The sequence below is a fragment of the Dermacentor andersoni genome, chromosome 3, assembly GCF_023375885.2.
Source record: "Dermacentor andersoni chromosome 3, qqDerAnde1_hic_scaffold, whole genome shotgun sequence".
Taxonomy (NCBI): domain Eukaryota; kingdom Metazoa; phylum Arthropoda; class Arachnida; order Ixodida; family Ixodidae; genus Dermacentor; species Dermacentor andersoni.
The window spans coordinates 202515525-202537615 of NC_092816.1; the positions used below are offsets into that span (position 1 = coordinate 202515525).

Below are 22091 nucleotides of genomic sequence, written 5' to 3' on the forward strand. Positions count from 1 at the left end.
TTCCTGAAAATCAAGTTGAAGTTAGCGCATTGTGGTGTCGTCTCCCTTCTGTCCTTGTATGCTGGCGCTAAATATACTTTCAGTTTACCAACAGGCCCAACAAATGGCAATGCTGAGATCAGAGGGGGGAAGAAGAAGAGGCCGAGGAGTGCGGATGTTTCCATGTCGACTCCGGCTTTCTCAAATGTTTTCGCAGATTTCTCTGTGATTAGCGACCTAAATTTTTCACCAAACGATTATTGAAGTTCTCCGGATTCTGTGGACACCTCGCATTCAGGTAGGACTTTCCATTTTCCTGGGAACCGCACCTTTTGTCCTCCCGCCACGTCGCCGCCGCGCTAAGCCTAGCTCGCCGGTCGTTAAGCCTCCGACTGCACCGGCTGCGTCTCGGCGGCGTGTCGCGCCTCGGCGCGCGGCGTTTACATCTCCCACCAGAGTGATCTCGCACCTCTGTCTTCGCTATGGAGATCCAGGTCGCCGGCCAGGATATTTCGCCGGAAGAAGTGACCGCCCAGTCTGTCTGGCTCACTGCACGATCCCGCCGCTCCAAACGCGGCACGGACAACTTGACCCCGACCGATGAATCATCTCAAGCACCAAGTAGCCGGCCACGCTCTCGGGCGAGGCAGCCCGTTAAAGCTCAAGTTTTGAAGGCGGTCCGCATGCCGCCGCTTCCGACGGAGGATATCAAGATTGTCATCCGCCCCAAGGGCGCCCTTCATACAGCCAAGATCGGCAGTCCCGTGGTAACCGCCGCCATTTTCCAAGCAGCCAACCTCACGGACAAAGAAAGCTCAGAAGACACTGTCTGCCCGAATATGCAACAAAACATCGTTGTCTTCAGCACACCTCACCCGGACCATGCAGACCGGTACGCTCGCATCCGCTCTATCCAAGTAAACGGCGTCAAGCACGAGGTGAATGCCTACGAAACCGCAGCTGAGCACACGACGAAGGGGGTCATCCGTGGGATCTCACTCACGGAGACTCCCCAGCAGATCCACAACAAAATTGTCGCTGCCCGAAACCCGACAGCCATGGCAGCCAAGCGCACCGCTTCTACTACAACAGTGATCATCGCTTTTTACGGATTGAATGTGCCTTATCAGGTCCGCTACGGCTCCACGTTACTCCCATGTTCGCTACATCGAAAGCAAATTGACATTTGTTAGCAGTGTGGCCGCCTCGAACACCATATGGACGTTTGTCCCTACCCAAATAACAAGACATGCCGAGGCTGCGGTGTCCGCAACCCCCCCCCCCCCCCGCCGACCATAACTGTAACCCTAAGTGCTCGCTCTGTAGTGGTCCCCATTTCACCTCGGACAAAAGCTGTGCCGCTCGTTATAAAACCCCGTACGTCATCCGCAAGCGCATCGGAAAACGACGAACAACCAGCCAAACCACCTATAAACAAGCCGGCCCCTCCACCCTCAACACCAGAACCAGGCCACGCTCCCGCACACCGTAAAGGGGGAGCCGTTCCCGCTCCAGAACTCCATCTCGATCCAGGCAACAACGCTCAAGATCCCGGTCTGCATCGGCTTCACGCATCACATCTACCAACAACATCAAGGTGAACTTCGCAGAGGCTCTCAACACACAAGTCACCTCCCCTCCTCTCTCACCAGATAACCCAGAACTAGCTCAGCTTAAGCGCGAGAACGCCATCCTACGCGATCTCCTAACTAAACTCACGCAGGAGTTTAGAGACCTCAAACAATCCCAAACAACAGCCGCTCCACCTATCGCACAGAACGTCCCTGCCCCTAGTCAGGAGGCCCCCTCGACTCCCGCCCCCAAGAAGAGAGCCCTGCAAGATGTAGCCACGGGCCAGGTCCGCTCTGAAGTTAAAGACATGCTCATCTCACTTCAAACAACTATTAGCAGTTTCCAACATTCACTGGACTCCATCCAGCAAGCCTTCATTGGTAGAGTGACCAACCTAGAAACTCATATTCTCACGCCTTTTAGCCATGCCGCCCCCATCTGCGACCCTTCCGGGACGCCGATGACGACATCCACCATCTCCCATCATGGCTCACACAAATCAAGACGCCCTCATTTCGCAGTTGAACTGCCGAGGCTTTCACCAGAAACAACCAGTACTCAATCAATACCTACGCCAGCATACCCGCCGCCCGGATGCTATCCTAGTTCAAGAAACCAATAATGCCCCGACCACGCTCCCTGGTTATCAAACCTTCCATACCACCCACCCTCTTCGCCGAGTCTTCACTCTAGTACGGCGTCGTATCCCTGTTATTGAACATGATCTCAATGGTCCTCACATCGAACATCTATTCCTCGAATTAATTCCCAATCGTAAACGGAAAGAATGCATCTTCCTTTTGAACATTTACAATAGCCCCAAGGACAAAGCAAGGTGTCGCTTCCTCACCCTCTTTAAGAAGGCTCTTCACGTAGCTGGAACGCACCCTCTACTCACCGGCGTTGATTTCAACCTCGCCCATACAGGCTGGGGCTACGTTCGCACGGAAGCTGCAGCTCGCAACCTCTGGCAAGATTACCACGACTTAGGCCTTACGCTCATCACGGATCCCTCCTTTCCCGCAAGCCTCGGTACCTCCACTACCCGGGACTCTACCCCCGACCTCACCTTCATCAAACATATCAACAATGCACACTGGACCAATACCCAGCAAGACCTGGGCAGCGACTATTATATCCTTGCTCTCTCTTTACCCCAACTCGCAGCCGCCCCTGCCCCCACAAAGAATTCACCATTACTGACTGAGATGTTTTTCGAAAGATGCGCATAGGTTATACCTCAGCAGAAGGCATTGCCGACATTCTCACCTGGATGCAAGCGCTACGCACTGATGTTCAAACGGCCACCCGGGTGGTAACTACAGATGCCTCAGTTAAACGCATGGATAGCCGCCTCGTCCTTCTGGAGGCTAAGGCCTCCATCCTAGCTCGATGGAAGGGGCAGCGCCTAAACCGTCGCCTCAGAAGGAAGATCTCCAAACTCAACACAGCCATCGAGAAGCATTGTCAAACCCTCAGCCGGCTACAATGGACTGAGCTGTGTAACACGGTGGATGGACAACTTCATCTCCCTTCCTCGTGGAAACTCCTCAAACATCTGCTTGATAATACCACCACCCGCGCCACCCAACAGGATCGGCTGCTGAAGCTCCTTTATACGGAGACCCTTAAGCAAGGTCCACAACAGGTGCTTGACTACCTCTGCACCAGATATCTCTCCAGGGGACAAGTCAGTCCACACAGCAATTACATCGGTAATTCCAACCCTACACTAGACGCCGATTTCAGCGTATCTGAAATACATGCTGCTCTTCGCAAGCTCAATGATCGTTCTGCTCCAGGGCCAGACAGGGTCACTAACAAAATCCTTCGCAATCTCGATGACGAGTCCGTGTCCCATCTGACTGACTACATCAACGATTGCTGGCGCAGTGGCGCCCTCCCAGCTGCCTGGAAGACTGCCAACGTTATCCTAATCCCAAAGCCTGGCAAACCATCTTGCCTCAATCACCTAAGGCCCTTCTCCCTCACTTCATCCGTAGGCAAGGTGATGGAACACGCCTTCTTAGCACGCATCAACAGTCACCTCGAAGACAACTCTCTCTATCCCTACACAATCATTGGGTTTCGCCCTCACCTTTCTACCCAAGACGCTATGTTGCAGCTCAGACATCAAGTGCTAAACGATCGTTCCCGTAACATGAAAGCCATCCTCGGACTCGACCTCACTCAAGCCTTTGATAAAATTTTCCATGCAGCTATCCTTGACCAGGTCTCCAACCTCCATGTGGGAGAGCGAGCCTACAATTACATTCGTTACTTTCTCTCCAATCGCACGGCCACCCTCTCGGCCAGGGATTTACGATCAGACCAGCATCACCTTGGCAGCAAAGGCACCCCGCAAGGTTCATTATCTCTCCCATGCTCTTTAACTTAGTCATGATTGGCCTTGCCCAGCAACTACAACGAGTCGACAATATCAACCATACCATCTACGCCGACGACATCACCATCTGGTCATACCGAGGCAATGGTTGTCAAGTGGAGTCAGCCCTCCAAACGGCGATTGGCATGGTTGAAGCCTATCTCCAAGGGATCGGACTGCGCTGTTCGCCGGCTAAATCGGAGCTTCTGCTCTACAAGCCCATTCAGCGGGGTCGCCCTCCCAAACACCTATCTGATCACCAACCCTGTGACGCCATCACCCACGCCTTCAAGATGGCAGTCCTATACCACACGTCCCTAGTATCCGGGTCCTCGGTCTCACCATCTCTACCAACGGCTCCAACGCCTTGGTTCTCAAAAAGATCTGTGCACAATCTCAAAACACCCTACGACTTCTTAAGCGCATCTCTAATCGACGAGGGGGACTCAAAGAATAAAGCCTTCTCCGCCTCGTCCAATCCTTTGTCATATGTCACATTATCTACGTTGCTGCGTACCTCAACTGGTACCGGGCTGAACAAAAGAAGCTCGATACCCTCATACGAGGGGTCTACAAGCAAGCACTTCGCCTCCCGTATTGTACCAGCACTGAACTCTTCGACGAACTGGGAGTTCACAACAACCTTTCCGAACTCATTGAAGCCCAACAACGCTCTCAGCTTGAACGGCTCACCCTTACTAAAACGGGACGCTTTATTCTATCCACGCTTGGCTTCACCTACCATCAGCAATAGGGCCCTAAACAACCGATCCCGACCGGCATCCGCAGCTGGATCTACATAGACCCTATCCCTAGAAACATGCACCCTGAATTTAACAGGGCCCGGCGCCAAGCTCGGGCCGGAGCTATCATAAAAGCTCTTGCTCACGTACCTGGCGTCACATTTGTTGATGCAGCCCAATATTCCTATGGCACACGATTTGTGGCCGTCGCCACACGCAATGGAGTCCTACACCACGCCTCCAGCATCACTACCCCCCTATCCGCTGAAGAAGTGGCCATCGCCCTGGCCACTTTAGATCCCACCTGTCACACTATCGTGTGTGACTCTCGCTCAGCCGTCACTAACTTCAGCCAAGGCTGTATTTCTCCCCAAGCTCTTCGCATCATCTGTCAGGCACCACACTCTAAAGACAGCATAATCTCCCTAACATGGATCCCGGCCCATGCGTGCCCTGTCCACCCACACCTCCCCAATCTCAACGAGGTCACCCACTCCATTGCGCAAGGCCTAGTCAACCGCGCCGGAGTCACTGGAGATGAGTTGGACACCAGGGACAATCTTACAACTTATAACGATCTCGTTAAGGCCTTTTACCTCAGTCCCCGAACCTTGCCCCCGCCTCACCCCAAGTTCAGCCGGGTGCAGGATACCCCCCTGCGTCTGCTACAACCAAACACGTACCCTTCAGCCCCCCGCCTCCACCTTATATTTCCAGACGTCTACACTACCCCCAACTGCCGGTGCTGTGGCATTCACCCGGCTACGCTTCCGCATATGCTGTGGGAGTGTCCAGCACAGTACATACAGACTAACACCACGACTCTCTCGTCGAGGTTGCATGAGGCTCTGAGGAGCTCCGCCCTCGACGACCAAACCTGGGCGACCCAGCACGCTCGCGAGGCGGCGGCGAGGCAAGCCCTCGACGTCCCTTTATGGGAGGCTTAGGCCCGGCCATCATAATGTGCTGGTTGTACAATAAATATTTATTCCTCTTCCTAGGACAAGGTACGAGCAACTTCAGTGATAAAATGGTGGGGCATATAGCACATGTATCGCATGTCAAATATCAAGGCATGTCATATACATATACACAAATATATACGAAAATTTTCGCCCCCGTAGAACTCCGCCGACACCGACACAGAATTTTCAGCGATGTGGGGCCCTTCACGCTGTCGCGTTAAAAGAACAAAGGGTTAGCAAAAGAAGGACAAGCACGAGTGCTGCAAGACATGAGTTGACTAGTCACGTGCATAGAAAAAAGTAACAGAACAAAATAAATATTGCAATTTATAATTCTAGCGCTTGATAGCACCCTGCAGAAATATCCAGACTAAATGCAAGATTTCATGAAATTTTGAGGGGCGTGAAAAAATTTCTTTTCCTTCATGTTTCTTTTTCAGAAATATACGAAAATAAAAAAAATACTATTGTGCACGGAGCTATGAAAAACACGACATATTTATTTCCCTAACTCTGAAAAGAATAAGGTTGCTACATTATTGCATCACAAAAGTCCCAGCAGAGATTCCGGGTCCAAAATCTAGGCGCGATTTCACAAGTCATTTATTTCAGATCAAAGTGTGAAGATCGGCATTTCTATCAATCTGTGTCTGATTCATTTCCGCTTGGAGCGTCAATGCTTCGCAGTACAACGGACGAAGCCTTCCGAGCATTGAGGTTCGAGTGCACGTGCACAAGTTTTTGCATACGATCCCGTGCGAGCCTGGTGCGTAGCTTGGCGTGCACATTTCCAAACTCGGACCAGTTTCTTTCACATGCCGTGGAAGAAGGGGGAAGCCTGGAGTACGCGGCAGGTGAGGGGAGATCAAGGGTTGGTTTAAGGAAAGTCCTTGCTACCACGTGGACGGATTCAGCTTCTTCGCAGACTACCAAACTCTTTTTTTACAGCGAATCATAAGAAGCCAACAAACACTGACACCAAGGACAACATAGGGCAAATTACTTGTAGTTAACAAATGAAATAAAGAAACGATGAATTAATGGAAATGAAAGTGGATGAAAAAACAACTTGCCGCAAGTGGGGAACGACCCCACAACCTTCGCATTACGCGTGCGATGCACTACCAATTGAGCTACAGTGGCGCCGCTTGCCGATCAACTTTATTGGGTATTTATGTTTCCTAGTATAACACGGGGAGTGTTACGCAGAGCCACTCCTCACAGACCTTGGTGGAGGATATGGGACATCCTTTCTGTGCCGGCACTTCTTGCTCCAGCAAGAACCACCGGCAGCCACGTCAATCGCCAAACCTATCCAACAAATGGTCAAAAACATTGCAGCGCCCGCACCCCCAGTGGTGGGCCTTGCGCCCAATATACGGAGCTTTGGATGAGTGCTTCTGCACATTCCATCCCGGCTACAACTATGGGAAGACCACGAGTAGTGCGTGGTCCTGAGGAAAAAGCTGCCTACCGCGAGCGTCAGCGAGAGTTGGCTCGTAAACGGGCTCGTCGTCGTAGGGCCGACACCGAGCGGCGCGCCACACATGCCGAGTTTAAACGCCAGCGCTCCTAAAGCATGCTCACCACACGAACCATGCAACATCGGCAATGAGGTGACAGAATGGCGAAAATAAAAACATTCACCATGTAGGCTCATTGCAAAGTTTCACTTGCATGGTGTAGCCCTCCGTGTAAATAACATAGATTCGCTGTTCGACCATCTTCACAGACTGGAAGCGCGGTTATTTTTGACCAAACATTTAGGTACGTCGAAACAGGTAGCATCGCAACGAAATTATTTTGCGGGGAAGTTCTTTTGTTTTTCAGAAGCATAGACTGCTGGCCAGTTGAGTTGATGCGTCATGTAGTGTCGTTGAGCGGAAGTACGGGCGGGAAGAAACGGAGGGGACAGGACAGACGCTCATAGGCGACTGTCCTGTCCTATTCGTTTTGTCCCGCCCGTATTTACGCTCAACGACACTACGTGACTCTTTTGTTTTTTGTTTTATTTTTAGTCTAGTAAAAAAACGATAAAAGCCTGTTTTTATTTCTAAATTTTCAATGTATTTTTCAACCACTTTCATCTCTAATCCTGACTGCGCCCTGTCACATTTATCGAGAAGTGACCGGCCTATAAAGACAATTCGAGGCGACTGAGTCGCCGAGCGTGACATTACACCGCCAATTTTTCATCATTCAGGCTTCGTTTTAGCTGTATTTTTACCTTTGGTCTACACGCCACGGTGAGTTTCTACAACACACTGAAATCTAAATAAGAAGAAGCGGACCAATCGCAAATGCCGGCACCACCCACTTCATCAGCTTATAACACGCTGCGCTAACCCGTCCCCGCCGAAGTCATCTTCATTTCTGCGTGCTTTTCACCTCTCGTCAGGCAAATAGATAACAAAAACTTGTCAAGTAAGGCGATGCTATTCGCCTTGAAAGCAAACAAAAGTAACCTTCTATAAACGAGGCGAGCGTTTCATTGACCTGTTCAAACAAAGCTACGAGTCATCGCCCGATGCTTGCGTCGACGGTTAGCTTAATTTGACGCCAGGAGATTGGAATGAAAGCAGACTGGAATAGTTGTGTTATATGGCCCTGGTGTCTTCCATCCGTGGCTGTCTAGGCATATGTCTTGCCACTAATCATTTCACCCCGTGCTTGCCATACGTAGGTCAATTGTGGCACGATGCATCACCAGACAAACACCGAGCCATCGTTGATTTGGGGAAGTCACGCGCGTGCCTGGTCCAACGACGAATGAACCCGTGCGCATTTCGTCTTCGTCGGCGTCGTTTTCTTTCACTCATCACATATGTTTATTCTTTCCATGATAGTTTTTCCATGCCTTCTTTTCTTTCTCCAGACTCATTTTCGTCTGTTATCTCTTCACTGCGGCCTGGATGTTGCTTTCAGATCCAGTGCCCATGGTGGATATATGTGATGCTACACAATAACTGCTTTGGATTGGTTTCTTTTGATGAGTTTTATGTAGGTATTATAGTGAGACATGCCAGTTCTGCAGAACTCACCAAAAACAGGGGCGCTATAATGTAAAGCTATTGCAAACTTTTCTATTCCAATTCTGCAATCAGCCCTCGGCAATTTGTCGAAAACGTTTTATGGACCACCCCACTTCACCTGGCTGTCACGCGACGTCAAAAAATCTCAAAAACTCACCGCGTCAAAGTGACGTGTACGGGTTAAAGATGCATTAATATGCCGAACAAAACTAAATTTTCTTCCGAACAGCCGCAGGCAGCCCCGTTCCGAAAGAAATAAAAGATGACTACCACCGATCGCTCAGGCACTGGCTGCTCGCACCGGCCGGAGAGTATGAGTTTTATTGCGTATAATAATCTTCTTGCGTTGCCGTGTTACGTTTTAAAGCACTTTCGGCACGCTTACGACCTCGTTCTCCCAACTCTTATTTGTTGAGGATCTGTTTTAGCGTCATTCTTAAACTTCCATTGCATGCCACCGCGATTTTCGAACAGCCACCACAAACTAAGTAAGGGAAAGCGGACCAATCGCAGACGCCGACAAAACCCTCTTCCGCCGGTTATCGATTTTCAGTGGAGTGGCTCGGCCCCATCGAATCCCTCTCCATTTAAGCGTGCCCCTCGCCTCTTGTCAGCCAATTAGATAAGATAAGCCGCTCAGCGTAGGCAATGGTATTCGTTTTCAAGCAAACAAAAGTGACCTCCTATAAACGAGGAGAGCGTTTGATTGGTCTGTTCCGACAACCTTGTGGGTGACCGCCCAATCCTTGCGTCGGCGGTTACGCAAATTTGACGTCAGGAGATTAGAACAAAAACATGTTGGAATAGTTTTATTGGCCCCAGGCAAACACGAAATGGCACAAACTGAGTCGATTATTCATGGAAAATTCGTCAGAACCCATATCACGATGACTGACGACGGTAACGCGCTTAGCACTAAAGCAATATAGCGAAAAAAACGTATTGCCACCATTTATTGGTTTTATTACGAGCCGCATACTGCAGCCGAGCTCTTCTTTCCGGCCGTTCCTTTGAACACTGCGTCTTCTAAAGGCGCCGCCGTGAAGGTTGCAGTGGGTTCTGAAATGAATGGCGCGCTGTTTCATGCGCTGAGAAACGCATAACGCGGGAGCCTGTTTTACCACGCCGGCGTTTTAAAGCGCAGCTCTTAGGCGCCCGTTTCTGCGTGGAGCGTCGCCCTCCCTCGGCGTCCCTCGAAGTAACCGAGCGAGCGATCTCAGGTTGACAGAGAGAACGCGGAGCGGGAGAGAAAAGACGGCGATAGCGAAGAGAAGGCGACGAGGAAATAGGAGGAGGAAGGTGCACCAAAACCATGAGGTAGGTAGTGGAAGACGAGGGCCAGGCGAAACTGTGAGAAGAAAAGCGTAATGCCGCGCAAGACATGCACTGCGGCGGCGACCGCTACGAGATGGCGCTAGAGTAGCGCGTCATCGTCTGCTCACTGATGACACCATCGATAAAACATGCCGCGAGTGCGCAGATCGATACCATATATGGAAACAAAGCGCTGCATGTGCGGAGGTCTGTCTGCGGCGGCTACTGTTAACCGCGTTCACGCGTGGCCCACGCGCTGTCTTTCGCGATCTCCCAATTAGCGACACACTCGCGCCACACTTCGCTCCGTTTGTAATGTGCCGCACGAGACAGATTGTCCGCGCCAGTCTGCGAAATGAAAACACCTACACAGCCCCGCTCAAATTTGGCATTAAAGAGTATCGCAATCGTCTGTGAATTGTTTTAATGTGTTTGGACTTTACCCGCACTTTCCGGGGGGCTAGCAATCTATAAATGTATGTATGTATGTATGTATGTATGTATGTATGTATGTATGTATGTATGTATGTATGTATGTATGTATGTATGCACGTATATATGTATGCATGTACGTACGTATGTATGTATGTATGTATGTATGTTTGTATGTATGTATGTACGTATGTTTTATTTATTTATTTATTTATTTATTTATTTATTCATTTATTTCACAATACTGCAGGCCCTCGTCGGGCCCATGCAGAAGTGGTTACAACATGGAATACAGTAGGAAAAAAAGAGAAGAAAGTGAAACTACTGCATCCAAATCAAAGAGCATTAGCACACACAGAAATGAACATACTCAATAAATATTACACTCTGCTTAAATGAGCGGTTAGTGAAGCAGGAGAACCAACGTTTACCATAAGTATGCATTGACAGAGGCTGCTGCCTACCAGTATGTATGTATGTATGTATGTATGTATGTATGTATGTATGTATGTATGTATGTATGTATGTATGTATGTATGTATGTATGTATGTATGTATGTGTGTGTGTGTGTATGTATGTATGTATGTATGTATGTATGTATGTATGTATGTATGTATGTATGTATGTAAGTATGTATGTATGTACAGGGTGGTCTTTTATGAAAGAGAACACGGAAGCGAGTGGTCTGTGCTCTGTGGAGGCTCCTTAGAGGCGCCACCAAGTGGCAGCAGGAGAATGACGTCCGCTTCTAGCGTCATTTACTGACGGCCAGAATAACCAGACAAGGTTCATAGGCAAGCGCCTGCTGGACTCCCGCCTACGCCAGATGGATGCGCAAGAGACGGGCCTGCAGCGCAGCGTCTGCTGCTAGCAAACCGCGGTCAGTGCACTAGCGCGCGGGTAAGGTGGAAGAACCAAGATGTGCCCACTATGTAATAGGTACTGCCAGCGCATTTTAATGCGTGGGAATTCTGGTGATATACGCAACAATGTCTGTCCAATACGGTAAAAGTGTAATGCCTTGTATCTGCACAAAAGTGCGTGATTTCTGAAGGTACGGCATTGAATTGTTATAATAGTGCAAATGTAAATTTGCTTTATAAGCGATAAGGAACAATTGAAACAAAAAAATATGCAGATCCCACCCACTGTGGGAATCGATGCACCTAACTTTCTGCTGCCCCCTGCTACGCTTCCCTTCCCTTGGAATCCAGTCCGTAGCCCTTAATGACCATCGGTTATCTTCCCTCCTCATTACATGTCCGGCCCATGCCCATTTCTTTTTCTTGATTTCAACTAAGATGTCATTAACTCGCCTTTGTTCCCTCACCCGATCTGCTATTTTCTTATCCCTTAACGTTACACCCATCATTCTTCCTTCCATAGCTCGTTGCGTCGTCCTCAATTTAAGTAGAACCATTTTCGTAAGCCTCCAGGTTTCTGCCCCGTGCATGAGTACTGGTAAGACACAGCTGTTATACACTTTTCTCTTGAGGGATAATGGCAACCTGCTGTTCGTGATCTGAGAGTGCCTGCCAAACGCACCCCAGCCCATTCTTATTCTTCTTATTATTTCCGTCTCATGATCCGGATCCGCGCTTACTACCTGCCCTAAGTAGATGTATTCCCTGCACCAGGCACGCCTGCTCCGCGAATGCGGTCACGATGTTACCATCCACTGGGTCCCTACGCACTGAGGTATCCCCGGAAACGAGAAGGCTCATAGACTGGCGCGCACTCATCTCTCTACCGCGCTAGCCAGAGCCTCCGATACTCCTTATCCTCTCCTAGCTACCACACCTGAGGTAGCAGACCCGATGGCAGACAAGCATGCGACCAAACAACGACAACGACGTGCCGCCTACCTCGCAGCAGTGGGCAATCCACTCTCTATACTGTCACTTCCACCGAAGCTATTCCCACGGCGAGAGTCAGTCTTGCTTCGGAGAATTCAGGCAAGCACCCCCCTTACTCCTCACTTGTTGAACCGTTTCCACAGGGGTGGCACACCACCACCCGTAAGTGGGCTCTGTTCCATGTCCACATGTCGTACCTTTGTTGGGAGTGCCCCCTCTACATCCCACCAAGGCTTCGTGCCCTGGCCACCATACAGCGGGAACCCTGGCCTTCTTCTCTCCGGACTTGGGCTTGCCCGGATACCACGTCTCCGGACCATGCCATCGAGCTCTGGCGAGCACTGCTGTTGTTCCTCCAGGACCCTGCGGTACCATCCGTCGGTGATCGGCTCCGCGACAGCCACAAGCGTCACGCGGCCCCCACTCAACTGCCTTCAGGACGTTCGTTAATAAAACGGAGGCAGCCTTACCTTTCCCCTTTTGCAATAACACCCCTCTCCTTTCCACTGCAGCGTCTTCGGCGCATTTTAATGTGGAATAAACGTGGTTTCATTCATTCATTCTTACCACTTCCAGTGCCTCGCTACCTATCGTAAACTGCTGTTCTCTTCCGAGACTGTTAATCATTACTTTAGTTTTCTGCAGATTAATTCTTAGACCCACCCTTCTGCTTTGTCTCTCCAGGTCAGTAAGCATGCATTGCAATTGGTACCCTGAGTTACTAAAACAAGGCGATACCATCAGCGAATCGCAAGTTACTAAGGTATTCTCCTTTAACTCTTATCCCCAATTCTTCCCAATCCAGGTCTCTGAATACCTCCTGTAAACACGCTGTGAATAGCATTGGAGAGATAGTATCTCCCTGCCTGACGCCTTTCTTTATTGGGATTTTGTTGCTTTCTTTATGGAGGACTACGGTGGCTGTGGAGCCGCTATAAATATCTTTCAGTATTTTGACATACGGCTCGTCTACACCCTGATTCCGTAATGCCTCCAAGACTGCTGAGGTTTCGACTGAATCAAACGCTTTCTCGTATTCAATGAAAGCTATTTATAAGGGTTGGTTATATTCCGCGCATTTCTCTATCACCTAATTGATAGTGTTAATATGGCCTATTGTTGAGTAGCCTCTACGGAATCCTGCCTGGTCCTTTGGTTGACAGGTCTAAGGTGTTCCTGATTCTAGTTGCGATTACCTTAGTAAATACTTTGTGGGCTTTCTAAGCAGCCTCCGCAGAAGACAAGTCACGCGCTCGCGTGTTGCCTTTCATGTATGTATGTATGTATGTATGTATGTATGTATGTATGTATGTATGTATGTATGTATGTATGCATGTATGCATGTATGTATGTATGTATGTATGTATGTATCTATCTATGTATGCATTTTGTATGTATGTACGTATGTATTTTGTATGTATGTATGTATGTATGTATGTATGTATGTTTTCACGCCTACCTTGGTCTATGGTCAAATGGGCAACGGATCGGCCTGTTGTGCTGAAGGAACAGTGTCGGAAACCAACCATCGGACTAACTTGGGCCACTGAGTACAGGGCATATATGCCGCTCTTCAACTAACCTCTTTCACGCCAACATCGGTCGCTGCAGATCTGGTAGTGGGTAGGTACCGCTTTTCATTTAAACTCCGACGCCGAAGTGGACCACCGGGTATGTGCCACTCGGTCGGTGCTTGTCTTCAAAGAACCTTGTTGATGCCCACTTGGGCTGCTGGGCATGTGCCAGTTGGCGTGCGTCACTCTTCAATGGAAACCTTCGAAGCCATTTTGGGCAACTAGGTATAAGCCACTGGGAATGTGCCAATGACGAAAAAGAGGCTTTAACTTTCTGCGATGCTGGGCTGAATCAAATCCACGTCAAACATGCTGCCCAATGACAGCAGCCGGAGGCTGTTGCAGGCTGCGCCTCAAATGCACCTGGTATGTACCGTTTTGCAGTAAATGTCTTTGACGCCAGCGACTTAGCGAGCAGCGCGATGATTGCACGAGGTTCGTGCCACTCTTCAGTATACCATTCCACAACTTGGGTCGCTGAGCATGTGCCGCTGGGTGTCCGACGAGCGAGTGAGCAGTTCTCAGCTTTCGCCAGCACCTGCGCGCCACGCTTCTCGTCTCGCAGGCCATGCGCGGACTTAGCAGTGCTTCACTATGGAGGCTCGGAAGGGGTCGTGACAATGAAGCCAAGGAAAGCATTGGAGAAATTAGCTGTAGTCGAAACGGAAATGTAGACCATAGTGAAGAAAAGGGAAATGAAAGTGGAGGCAAAAGATAACTTGTTGCCGGTGGGAGCCGTACCCACAACCTCCGCATGACGCGTGCGTTACTTGAGTATTTTTTGTTTCCTAGATCTTGCCCTATGAGCGTTTGCTAGCGCCACTCAGAGCCATGATGGGCGGATGTGGAACATCCTTTTCTGTGTGATGGCGTAACGTGAGACGTCATTTTAGGTGATTAGGCACGAGGATAATAATCCCTCGCATGCTACCTAATGGCATCAAGGCTGCCAGATTCGAGGCCCTTGCTATGAATCAGTAAGAAGGGGAACCGAGTGGCTCGATATTGGTAATGATGGCCACATAAAACTAACAGGCAATGAAATCAAGGAAAAGATCACGGAAATTAGCTGCAGTTGAAATTGAAATGCAGAAAATAATGAGTAATTCTTTATCTTACGCGAGGATTAATCGATCGCAGAAAGTTGTCTCAGTGAAGCGGCAGAATCCCGAGGAGATTGTGACTGGCGACAACACGCAGCAGCCAGCGTCTCGCGATCTTCTTCCTCTCTCTCTTCTTTTATCCCTCCGTAATAATATGAATGCGCAGTGCATGTAAAGCCACGTACCTTGCACATTGTATACGTAGCCGCATAAGCCCATGAAAGAATAAATTAATTATATGTTTTAGGCGAAGTTGAAAGATGCGCTACGGAATGTGTAAATTTGAACGGAGAGGGAAATGAAGATAAGCCAGAAACGGTAGGTGACTAAACGAAGAGGAATACACTCTCATTAGAACGTGTGGCGTTTTAAAAAAATTTTGTAAGGAACTTAAAGCACAAATTTATGCTGATCTTCCACTATCTGCGAGAGCAGTCGGTTCCGGTGCGGGAAGTATTTCTACTGGAGTTAAAACGACTGGTACGCGAGTGTACCTGCTAAACATTTTGTGTAACTTTCAGTGTCGACGTCTCTAATGTTTGTTTCATTTTAAATGCATGTTATAAAGCACCCTAAACTCATTTGGCTTCAACAAGGGCATCTCCGTACCAATTTCTATTATTTTTCTTTTCTTTTCTGTAGTCAGTGCATGCTGCCAATGCGCCTTCATGCGAAATGCGTCCAGCTTCATTTCGTTTTTTTCATGAACAGTTTGCGAATTCACCGCCCCCCGCCCTTACAGCATCCAGCTGCACCCACTGACCACTGCAATATGGACGCTTTTAGTGCTTTCACAGTTGCCCCCGGAAGTGTTGCGGGCTCCCCAATATTTTCTTCTCTGCAGTCAGCGCATACTGCCACTGTGTCCCCTAGCGGAATGCACGTGGAGGTGTTTTCGCTGCTTTGACGAATCATTCTGTGCGATTTCACCAACCGCCCTTTCACTGCCCGTCTGCACCACCCTGAGCGCCGTAACCGGGGTACACCGCACTTCCACCTCCCCTTACTGGCGCCACTGCTTGGCATCGCTATACTATGGTATCGGGTTCATTTCTGAGCGCAGTAAAAATTCAACAGTATGCTCTAAATAGCATTAAGCTCATGTTTCAACACCGGACTTCGCCGCTCTCATCCTTTGCGTAAGAAAGTTGCACGAGCATATAGCCAGCGCATCAATACTGGAGCACCGGCGCTCGAGACGGTGACATGGCAGGTTCCGTAAATAATTTACTAAAAACTTTGACAGTACTGAGAACAAGTCGCTAACAATGTCAGCACCAAAGGAAGCGCCAGTTTGAATGTCGTCGCGACAATTCCGCGTCAAGTGACAGCATGAAGTTGAGAAGGCGATTAGAAGCATGCGGCGACGACGAGTAGCAATTGTTCTGTTCCCTCATTATGTTATGTTACGTAGAAATCAATGCATGCAGGTTTACATTTTTTATATGTAGAAATTGATATTAATATCTGGGACAGAGCGATACATTCTTCATTTTCTTCGAAGATGCAGTCACGCTGTGCAACACGTCCTGAGGCATATCTACCGCGCGAGGCAATCGCCACTTTGGGCACAAAGAAAGGAGTCGTTAAATTAGGGGAAAAATTGCATTAGTCGCCTTTGTGAAGAGCAGTCTCGATACGCTTACCGACGGCAGCCATAGCTCCCCTAGGCAGGTCACCCTTGTCCACGCAGCGCCCTCGCCAGTATGCTGACAGCACGGTCTGTTCGGCTGTGAGGCATCCGTCGGCATAGGCGCAGCCCATCTCTCCCAGCGAGTGGCCTAGCATGCCATCCGGCCTGATTCCCAAAGCGAACAGCACATCCACGAGTGCCACCTGTTGTCCAAAGAAGAACGCAGTCTACAAACCTTATCTTTCGCCTCAAGCCAATTGGTTGCAATGAACAAATGCCCACGTGGCCTTGCTTTTCTGCAAAGAATGATCGATAATTACGCCAGCGCTTTGGTTTGGCACGCAAAAGAGGCATTCGTAGTGCTGCGCCCGAACCAGCCAAGGTATTATTTGATTATATTTAGAATGAGGGTAATAATTCACAAGCTTTCTTTTACGAAATGTTCGCTTGCTCGTTAGTCTTAGATATTTCCGGATGCACATTGGCATCAGTCTGCAATAACTTTGGCCCTATTCATCCGAACAGGTGAGAGCCTTAAGTGGCTCGTTGCATTGGCTCATACCCGAAAAAAGTGGCGTCTAGTCCAGTGAGATAAAAAATGTTATTATGAGAAATGGCTCATACGCTCGTAATCAAGCAAAGATGCAATGACTGGATATGAATGAAGAAACTGAAGAAAGAAAGAACGAAAGTAAGAAAGAACAAATAAAAAAGGACAAAGAAAGGAAGAAAAAATACAGAAAAAGAGGGAACGAAAGAACTTCTAGGTAGTGCATTAGGTGCTCGCATTTCTCACAGAGGAGGCCGACCTACGGCGCCACACGTTTACTCCACACTGCGGCTCGTTGTGTCTTGCAAAAAGACTGATCCCTCAGATCATATTACTTAATACATTACCACGTGAGCAGCAGGTTTTCGCCTTCGCGTGCTAAAGGGGTGTAACATGCTGTCGAACTGGTTTTTTGCAAGAAATATCATTGGATGACATAGTGTGAATGTGTCGCCCCGTCCAACACCTCGTGCATGTAACCATGTTTCTATTTTCTTTATTATGTTATTCATGGCAATAAGTCCCCTTAAAGAGGCTTTCTAGTCCTAACTTTCTTGAATTAACACCACTGTAGCTCACCAATGCTCTTCAGCTTTTTGTGAATGATAAGTGCTACCAGCCGAGGGTTACGAATTCAAATATGTGCGTCAAGCTCTTATATGTGTCAAGTGTAAAAACGCATACATCGACAATTAACTTGCCCTGTTTAATAAACAAAGCGATCAGATTGTGTTTCTGCAATTTAGGCATTTCTTATTGCAACTTCATAATTTGTGGTAGGTTGGAAATAAAAATGCAAGGCCCAACAAACCTGAACAGCAGCAATACATCCATAGAGAGATGCCACGGCCTTGTCCTCCTCCTTGCCAGTTAGCAGGTCTATGAGGCTAATGCCAAATTCCTTAAGGAGCTCGTGTGACTTCTGGATGGAGCGCGCAAACAAGTCAAAATGCATCATCTGCTTCGCCATGCTATTCCACTGACACCCAACTCCAGTGAAAACAAACCACAGCGGCTGCTCCGTCGACTGAGCTTTCATCGCGGCTTTGATGACCTCTTTTCCAGAACCATCCACGGGAACCAGCACGTGGCCTCGGAAGGGAAACTGCGTGACGCTTGGTTGGCCGACAATGTTGAGAAGAGCGTACGCGGAATCCGGGTAGGGTCCCTCGGTAGCCAGCCGGTCCATAGTTTGCTGTAATAAAAACAAAAATTATGAATAGAGGAGACCTCAAAATTTTCGCATTGGAGGTGCAATAATTTTCTATTCCACCAAATTTATTATACTCATTGATGGCCTCAGCTCTATACACCGTATTGGGTGGGAGCCACGCCTGAAAAGACTGGCGCTCCGGATGGCGTGACGTGGCAAGAGCACAATTGTCGCGTCGGCCGCGTCGAAAATAGGGTAGCGGTTCCGCAAGCGATTATTCAGCAATGGCAGGGAAGCCTTAGACACGCTGTGGTTTTCCGCTCACTTTTGATTCCTAATTAGATATCATAAAAATTCAGAGACGAAACGATTGACTCATTGCGAAATGCTTTCGCATGGCTGCATAGACGAGGAAGTATTTAAGTCCATAGAGTTTTCAAAAAGTTCGGGTAGCGATTCGCAGCACGATCCTTGCTTTCTTTTTTTCAACCAAATGCTTATATTTAAACACATAAAGCATACAGCATCATGCAAATGCGGGCGTTTCGCAGTTATGACAAAAATAAAACAGGCGGAAACTGCGCGCAAAACGGACAGAAGTAGACAGAATGGGGCCTTGTCCTGTCCTCTCGTTATTGTCGAATGCTCCTCGTTGTTTTTCGTGCCTGAAACCGCAGACTAACCATAGATATAGGTGTTTCAGTAATCCAGCGAGTTTGATTTGCTGATTTGTTGTAACTAGCAAATATTTTTATTCTCCTTAGCAGCATCAATCGCTATGCGTAAATGGCTTATGTGAAGAGGTGGTCATTGCTTTCACGGCAAGTCGCAATGTCCAGGCAGGTATATTTGACAATATTCTTGCCAACTAGGGCCACTGAGCAAATGTCACTTCGTATGTACCGCTCCCGAACGGCAAACTTCTTTTCGTTCCTTCAGGGTTGGGCGAATCAAACCCTGCGAATTCAGGCAAGATCGTCGTAATAGACATGCGTATTCTGAAACGCGCCACGCGCAGGCCTCCGTTCGGCCCGGAGGAAAGTGCGAGAGAAGAGGCCGCCTATAGACTGTTTCACATGGCGCGATTTTCAGTCAGCGACCCAGCTAATTCCGTCGCTCAGCGACTACCGCGACGTCGTGGGCTTTCCGCGACTGGATTCCAAGTTGGTCGCTCCGTCGCAGCGATCGGTGCGATGTGGGAGGGGCAATGTGTGACGAAAGAAAGCGCCGTCAAAATAGGCACTTTTCTGTTTTACCGCGCGCGTTGGTGGCTCTGTGGAGCAATGTCACGCGCCAGTTTTAGTTATGGTTTAATAGGGCGTACCCGCCAGCGCCTGCGGCTTTTCATAAACATTTATTTTTATTTCCGCTTACGCAATTCGTTTTAAAGGAGAAGCTGCACGCTACCCATGCCGGGAGAAGGGCGCCGCCTCAACATAAGGCACGTACCCACTTCATCGCTACCGTCGCTAACTTCGTCATCGCTGCCAAATTGTGCCAGCTGTTTATACATGCACACCCAATAGTATCTTGTTCTTCTGCACAAGCAAATACTCATCCAGGAGAAAGTTGTGCCTTCCATAGTAACAACGAAACTTGAGTGTACTTAACGGGACCACTCCACCGACGCCGCACAAGCCGCACGCTCATACTTGCGGCGTTGTGCAGCGTCTCACTCACCGCATCTGCAAGCTGTCGTAAAGTGACAATGCTTTTAAACGTTAAAAAACGGTGTACTTATCCTATTATCGAATAATAATACGAAAATTCGAATATTGGACTAGTTTCCATGTTGTTTTTACTTAACGACGCAGGCATGGATACTTCGTGAGCAGGGGGCAACCTTACGCATCGCTGCGACGGGAATCGCGCTGCCGCAAACGTATGTGAAAACTGTCAGCGAAAATCACCGTGCGACGTGCGCGGCACAACAATTTTTTTCGCTCCAATCGCGCCATGTGAAACAGCCTTATAGCAGCCGACGCCTCAATACAAGACGCGTTTCAGCGGTGGCAGTACGCTGTGTTACTACATTCCATCAATGCTAATCGTATAAACTGTGGCAGTCATCCGAGATCGTTTCTGAAGGAAGATTCAATTTTATCCGCATGTCTTTTAGTTTACATGATGTTAATCAAACATTGATGGCCTTTCGTCGATGAGGTCACGAGGGTTTTGCCATTTTGATTCACCAACAGCTTGACGCTATGTGGTTCGCAAGATGCGCAAACTTTTTATCTCTCAACTGCTTGCTCGTGTACGTGACGACTTTATCATCAGTGCTGCTGGATGTAAGTCCGGAGTATCCGACATCGATATTATGGGCCATCATATAGCAAAACAATCATGTCTAGGCGACTGTGCTGTATCTACGACAGATTTCTAAGCATGCCATGCACCATTTTCCCGATCTTGTCAATTTTATTCATTTATTCAGTTAGTTAGTTAGTTAGTTAGTAAGTTGTTTGTTTGTTTGTTTGTTTGTTTGTTTCTTTGTTTCTTTGTTTGTTTGTTTAGTAGTAATTCCTAGCTTTTTGCGTGCCCAACCACGATGTTTATGAGGCATGCCGTAGTGGGGGAGCACCCGTGGTTTATTAACGCGCGCCCAACGCACGACGCAGGGGCGTTTTTGCATTTTTCCCACGTGGAAATGCGACCATCGCACCAGGTATTTGATTCCACGACCTCGTTCTTAGCAGCGTAGTGCCAAAGCCGCTGCCCTACCACGGCGTATATGTATTTATATATTTATTTATTTGAAGATTTCATCATGGGTACATACAGTATACTATAGAGGATAGGGGCGAAACTATAGTAGAGTACACCATAAAAAACACAGTATTGGAAAAAGATGCTAACTCAAGAAGCTACAATAAAAACAACAAGATTAAACATTAGCCGACTAACTACAACACAGTTTGCTGTAGAGAAAGTTATTCGTCGAACAGCACTTATATCGATACGGAAAAATAAAGTAAATAAACAGATTTACAGCCCCAGTTCATGTTAATTAAAGTATTTCTTAGGAAAGCGGGAACACGAATGTCCATTATCGACGCAGTTAGGTTATTACATTCGACAAAGGTTTTCGGAAGAAGTGACTGAGCACGCGACAGTGTTATCGAAGAATACATTCACTTGATTGCGATGATATTGATGAGCAGAGGTGGTGCACGGATCATGAAAGGGCGAAGAGCTGCGTTCTGGTAGTAAATATTATGGGAAAGGGGCAATGCAAGCTTGTTTCAGACGAACAGCTAGTAATGGGATGTTAAGAGGTGTTTTTATTTGCGTACACTCGCGGTACAATTGTACCTTGCTAATATAAAATGGGCAGAACAATTTTGGACTGCTTTGAATGGATCAATTAATATCGAGTGATGCGGATTCAAAGCCGATAAGGTATACTCTAGCTGAAGACGGACGTAAGTGGCCTACAAAAGTAATTTTTATCAGGACGGCTTGACGAAACAAATGCTCCTTAATCTTCGTGGAGAGCGATTTGATTTAAACGTCATGTAATGAACATGATGTTTCCATTACGCGTTGTTAGTTTTATCAACCTCAAGGTAGCGATACGATGTGAAATACTGGGGAGGAAGTTCATTCAACACACATCTAGGGCAAGTTGTGCTGGAACGCGAGATTCGCAGATATTTGCATTTGTTACTATTAGGTTCCCTGTGCCACGTGTGGCACCAGTTCTGAACGGGATTCATACCAGCCAAAGAAGTAGTGACGTCGGCGGCACTTGTTATCTTACGATATATGACGCAATCATCGGCAAACAGGCATATT

The 22091-nt window shown here is 48.2% G+C and overlaps 1 protein-coding gene across 1 annotated transcript in view; it reads right to left on the reverse strand.

Annotated features, from left to right (window-relative positions):
• Positions 1 to 22091, reverse strand: part of LOC126524738 (fatty acid synthase-like) — a 307228-nt gene that overhangs the window by 173842 nt on the left and 111295 nt on the right. Inside the window, exons 7-8 of the mRNA XM_050173018.3 lie at positions 17952 to 18335; positions 16604 to 16793 (exon numbers count right to left, since the gene is read on the reverse strand). Coding sequence (XP_050028975.3) covers positions 16604 to 16793; positions 17952 to 18335 — 574 coding nt within the window. The remainder of the gene's footprint in view (positions 1 to 16603; positions 16794 to 17951; positions 18336 to 22091) is intronic.